Source organism: Athene cunicularia (genome assembly GCF_003259725.1).
Source record: "Athene cunicularia isolate RWA chromosome 24 unlocalized genomic scaffold, athCun1 chr24_part2, whole genome shotgun sequence".
Lineage (NCBI taxonomy): Eukaryota > Metazoa > Chordata > Aves > Strigiformes > Strigidae > Athene > Athene cunicularia.
Window position 1 is genome coordinate 532,661 of NW_020799133.1, and position 6,285 is coordinate 538,945.

The window sequence follows — 6,285 nt, forward strand, 5'->3', positions numbered from 1 at the left end:
CGGTGCGGCAGAAGCTCGGGTGCAGAAAGCGTCTCTCCCTCGCGCTGCTGCGCCGTCCCCGCAGCGGAGAGTGGCCCTTTGAGCGTCTGCAACGGCAGCAGAGGCCGAACAACGCCCGCGGGCTTCTGCCGCGCGACCCCGCCGCCGCCGGGCGCCCCGCTCCGGCCCGGGGAAGGCTCCAACTTACTGTGGCTTTCCAAACGCTGCGCACGTCAGCTCCAGCGGCTCCCCTTCTCTCGTCAGGCCTTGCACCGGGTAGTTCTGAGACACCCGCACCTGAGGCTTATCTGCGGGGCAAAAACACACCTGGTAAATCGTGGGGTCAGGCCCGACGGGATTTGCGCGCGTCTGACGTGAGAAGCGACGACGGCCACGGCCCGTCCTCGGCCCGTGCCATCAGCCTCACTGGCGGGGACAAGAAAAGGGGGAGCAGCAGGAAAAGGGGGAGCCACCGGCACCTCGGCCTCCGACCGGAGCACCACCCGTCTCCGGGAAACACGTTTTGCTGCACTGGAGTTTATCTCTGAACTCGCTCAAGCTAAGAGGAACTCATTTGCCTTCGCGCTGAGGTGAAACCAGAGATATCTGCGGCGCTGGGAATTGATAGGTTTTATCGTGTGTCATATATTACTGTATGACAACACTTGGCGTCCACGCATATTAATACGCCGGGCTTTACAAGAGATGCTTGTTAGAGACACAAAAGAAGTCACAGCCACTGCTGTTATTGTTTAAACAACAGAAGGTTTTATTTCGTCCAAACGAAGCTCATCTAAATCCTAAAATAAACACAGAGAATTAAAGCATTTATAGTTAGGGAGCCAACTCAGAAACACTTTAGTAAGACCCTGCAGGAAAAAAAAAAAAGCCACACTGCAAACCTAGAGTCCACAATTAAAAAATTCATTACCTCCTACAACCGAACCACAGATTAAAAATGCAGACTAAGCTGTGGCTAAAATGTTATCAGTGCAAGAAATCAATTCAGTGCTACAAATGCCATTAAGCCATATATATTTTTCAGGAATTTACTCAACTGTAAGGAACAAAGGAAGGCAAAAAATCAGTATGCATAAAGGTTGAAACCATTTAAATGTTTCTATTTCCTTGGAGAGTAACTGCTACCAAAAATATTGGCTTGCTGCATTTTATTAACTGTGTTTAACTCATTAACATGCCTCCTATGGAATAATAGAGATTAGAAATAAAAAAAATCTGTGTCAGGATTTAACCAATTTAAACTCTCATAATTTTCAGTAATGGAATAAGCTACACGAGTAAATCCTCTCCTGAGATGACTGTACCACAAACATTTTATAACCTAATCCCCCTTCCAGATGCTCCTCGCAGCCACGAGACTCGGGCGTCTCCGCAGGCTGACGGAGGCTTCGGGGCGTCCGAGGGGCCGAGCCCCAATCCCACGGGAAACGCGGGCGACTTCGCCAGGCCGGACACACGTAACGCTTCGCCCCTGCGACAGACGGACGTGGGGGACAGCGGCACGTTCCGGGTGCGGGCGGAGGGCACGAAGGTCCCTCTCGGAGGTGCAGGAGCCGGGTCTGCTCCGCCAGCGCCTGCGCAGCGCGGGGCCGCAGGAGGACGAGTTACACCGAGTGTTAGGCAGCAAGTAACTCACACGCAGCAGCTGAAACGTTGTGCTCACGATGCTCGGCGCTCTCATTCATAACTCCCACCCCCCCGGCCATCTGCTCACTATTTATTATTTGCTTTGCGGCAGTACCCAGGAGCCCACGCCAGAAAGGCGGCTGCTGCCGCCCGCCGCGCCGTGGAACGAGCAGAAAACCCTCCTCAGCCCCGCTCAGGGCAGCACAAGGACAGCAGCTCCCTGCGCTGCGCAAGCTCTGCGCAACATCTTCCGCGGCCTATTGCGCCCGTCCCGTTTTCATTAGAAATTTCACCAGGCTCATGGCACACAAAAAGCATTTCACCCGCTTTAACCAAAAATCTCGAGGTGGGGTCTTTTCTTCCTGTTTCTAAGCACGTGCCTTTAGGTAAGTGTCAGTTCTGCTCCTATTGCTCCTCTGCCCAAGTCAGTTTATTTTCTTCCGATTAAGGACTCTGGCAGCAAAGCTTTGGGAAGTGCCGAGCTCCACGGGATCCCGAGCTCAGCCCCTGCACGGGACGGTGACGTTAGTAGCCTACGCTGCTCAAGTCGTGACGGTTTTCTCAACCAGCAGCTTGTCACCTACCAGCCCCTTGATCAAAAGGCCACGTTCTAGTGCTGGCGTCTGCGGCCGTGACTATCTCGGAGGGTGACCTGGGACGTCAGGTGAGAAGCAGCGGAGTTTTTCCCAAGTGCGTCCCAGCAGCCCGAAATCCTCGACTTGGAACCGAAATATCCTAGCGCAGGGTTACTACAGAAACGCTTGCGTCTGTGCATCTGAGGCGCTACATACTCCACTGGCAGCCAATTAGATCTAACAACCCAAAGCTATTTCCTAGTACACTCATTTCTAGCAGCTTAAAAAAACAGCCTAGTAATTTAATAAGGCACCTTTATTAAGCTAAATTCATTCAAAAGCTAAGAGTGATATACAAGGTTAAATACCAGTAGTCTAAAGGTTACGCTGTAGCAGCAACCAATTTGAAAAACTTATTACAAACCCATTCCGCATTTGATGAGATTTCTTTTACAACAGGCGCACGGTGTGCAGGCTAATGCTCCTGCCCCCGCCCCCGAAGCGACGGCGTTTTCCCTTCGCCAGCCTCCAGCTGACACGTCCCCCCTCGGCGCTGCGGCCCCAGCCCAGGCTGCACCCGCCCGCGGCTCTGAAGTGACAAAACGCTCGAGCGCTTCTGCGCTTGTCCCAGTTCTTCCTCCTCTGAGCTGCTCGCCCAGCTTCTGCGCCATCAGCAAAGATTATTAACAGTGACTTTTTAAGAACTTCAAATGCTTTGTGGGAGCATTGAACAGCATCAGGCCAAGCACCCAGGCCAGTGCATTCGCTCTAAAAATACCATCGTTTGCTGATTACTTCCTAATGACTGTCCTTTGAGATCTGCCAGTTAGTGATTTCTTAATCCATTTAAATGTGCGCTCCATCGATAATGCTTAGATCTCATTAATCAGCCAAGATAAAACGTTATACCCAGTTCAGTGCCTTACAAAAGCCTAAGCCTATTACTTCTACCTATTTCCTTTCATCAGGCCAAGCTCTGATCTCCGAGGCAGACGAGCCCGCCGCCCCAAAGCCCCTCACCAGCGGGATCCGCAGGCCCGACCTCCTCGTGTGCCCAGGGGCCCGCGATGCTGCGGCCGGGTCGGCCTCGGATCCAGCGGTTTCACTGCTCCCGTCCAGCGATTTCGTTGTGCACAAGAGCGGCAAGAGGCTGGTGCGGAGCCCCGCGCCGCGCTGGACGTACGCGATCTTTGGGGCCGCGCCAGTCGTGCCAGAGTTGAGTCATCACAGCGCCGCAGCTCCTGCTCCTCCGGCAATCTCTGCGCAAGCGACAGGGCTCCTACGATGCAGCAATCTGTCCGCTCCGAGCACGGAGCCTGCGCCCCAGCACTCATTAATAACGCCGTAAAAACATTCTGGGAAACGCTGCTTCTCTTCCGAAGGCCAGGTGCCTCCTCGCCCGCGCCAACCACCACCAGCAACAAGCCAGCCAGCCCCTCCCGGCCGGCGTGCTCCCAGCTGGGCTCGGGAGACAGCCAGAAGCCTTCCGCCCATGCACAGTGCTTTGGGGGGAAACCCTACGGAAATAGGAACGAGGAGGACAAGCTCCCGAGAGCGGGCTGGGGCTCGCGGAGCTGCGCCGTCCCACCGCGCTGCGGCCCCCCTCGGCAGCTCAGCTCCAGCTGCACAATCCCCCCGGGAACTCCCCGCGTCTGTCTCCAGACGGGCGCCGTTCTATCCAGCTCCTCGTCTCCGCTTTGTCCTGTGGCCCCAACAAACTACCAAAACCTCCCGACTTCTGGCACTTTCTGCATCTCACCAGGCTGGCGCGCCAAGGGAAGAGCAGGGGGAGCATGTTCACCAATATTAAAGGAGCCAGTGAAGTTAACCCTGATACGCAGGTGTAAATACAATTGTCGCCTTTATCCCGAAATCAGGCGGGTTTGCTTATCAGGAAATGAAGTCTGCGTCAGAGACAGCCCAGACCCGGCAGGCCGGTATCTCCTCCTCACCTCTGGCAAGGACAACAGTCTGCAGTGCCGATTTTCAGGCAAAATACAGAAATCTATTAAATAAATAGATTCCGAGTTTAAAATCACAAATAAACACATGACTGGCAGTTCATAACTTGTCTGGAAGAGCCTTGTGACCCCCAGCGCGACTTTGCAAAATTCACCCTCGACTAAAGGAAGGTAAAGTCTTAGCTTGGAGCAGGAGGAGCCAGAGCCCAAGCCGGACGGGGACAGAGGGCACAAACATTTCCCCTGCCAATATTTAAGCACACGCCGCTGCTGAGTGCTTGGCGAAAGGCAGAGTCTGGGCCGTAGCGTGTGCTCCCCGCTCCCACCAACAACCCTCCCAGAAAACCTTATTAATGAGCTTGCAAACGAGCACCCAACTGGGAAATGTCACAAACAAGAGTGGCTAATGCCCCAGAAAATCAAATAACTGAACACTTGGCTGATTGTGGTGCTTTTCATATTAACTAAAAGAAAAGAAAAAAAAGCTTTAAATCAAAGTTTCTGAAGGGTCAACACCTCACTGAACAAAACAACTCATTTATTCGTTTTTAGAAATCTCCAGATGATAAATTACATTGATGTTAATCACTTCACTGCATACTATGCAATTAATACTCGCACTCGATAGAAATGTAAGGATTACTGGAGATGCGACAGCATACATATATATGGCTGATTTTTAACATAATTGGGTGCAAAAAATTCTCCCATCGTAACAGCAGAGGCTGGAACAGATTCCATCGGTGCAGATTTTAAAAGTACACGTGTAGGTATCATAAAAATGAATGTGCAATTAATTGTAAGTTCAGAAAAGCCAAAAAAAACCCAACCCGGAGAAAATGCCAAATCAAGACTTTGACACTTTCACTTCCAGTATCACGTAATGAGATAAGGAAAAGTACCACGAAGGCTGAACTTAAATGTCTCCCAGAGTATCTGGTTCCATTCAATTCCCTAATGATATTTTAATGCATTTTGTTGCTTCATTTCCTTTCTAAAATTACACTCAATGCGGTGCTGTCCCATATCTCACTGACGGGGCTGAGTCCCCCAAAGCCAGCGACTCCAGGCAGACCCACGCCGCGGTGGCGCACGGCGCGGGGCCAGGCTCACGGCGGGGCTGTTCCTCGGGCACGGAGCCGTTACCGGCACCAAGAGGACGTGGCCCCATTCCTCCAAGCGTTGCCGGGAGGGTCCCACCCGCAGCGCAGAGGCTCTGGGCTGCCGAGAGCTCGTCGCACGGACGCAGCCTACGCTCAAGGGGAAGCGCTTCTCTCCGACCTGCACCCGGGGCCAGGCCCTGCCACAGCACAGACACAACCGGTCGCTTCCTCCGCGGGTGGGCGAACACTCAGCACGAGCCATCTTGACTCGCTGTTGGCCAACAACAGCAAACATTCCCCTCCCGGTACACGCACCGTGAACTCCCTGTTTATTTTTACAGCCCAGCTTAGGGCACAGGACCGAGTGATCGGCACGTGTTAGGGCAGCTCCTCTGGGAACTCTGTGTGTATTCCTGTGCCGCAGCAGAAGCCCCCCAGGCACAAGAGGACCAAGAGACCCGTCCTCCCTCTCCGTCGGACCTGGGAAGATGCCTGGAACCACCCCGGGAGGGACCAAGGCAGCAGCATGACAACCCGGGTGCAGCGCAGCCAACAGTCGCCCTATTGCGCCTCGGGCTGCCCGTGCACGGGCCGCGCTGGCACTGCAGGGGGAGCCCCCGCGAGCACCCCCACCCCGCGGAGACTGAGGGCGCGCTGCCCCTCCCCGCCCCGAGCACCGCCGCCTTCCTCCCGAAACCGGGAACCACCAACAGCCGCTTGGAAACGCCTTCCAGAAGTTACTGAGAAACTCTGACAACCCAAACCCCCAAGTCTGCAATTTTCTTTGAACTACAACAACCGAGAAAACGTTCAAATGAATTAAATGAATTGTTTTTCAAACAACTGTTTTCATTTCAGGCTCGCTTGCCTCCAAAGGGCACAACCCCCCCGCGGGTCAGCCTGCGCCCTCCTGCAGGTTGTGTTTGGAGGAGGGTCCTCTGATGACAAACGTCCCAGCCCTCCCTTCCCCACTTTGCAAACTATGCAGGCTTCTTTTCTTTTTTTTTTTTTTTTTTTTCC

At 53.6% G+C, this 6,285-nt stretch overlaps 1 protein-coding gene across 7 annotated transcripts in view; it reads right to left on the bottom strand.

Annotated features, from left to right (window-relative positions):
- Window positions 1–6,285, bottom strand: part of CADM1 (cell adhesion molecule 1) — a 144,037-nt gene that overhangs the window by 28,304 nt on the left and 109,448 nt on the right. For all 7 annotated transcript variants that reach the window (XM_026863888.1, XM_026863887.1, XM_026863885.1 and 4 more), the window contains exon 6: window positions 188–287. In XM_026863888.1, coding sequence (XP_026719689.1) covers window positions 188–287 — 100 coding nt within the window. The remainder of the gene's footprint in view (window positions 1–187; window positions 288–6,285) is intronic.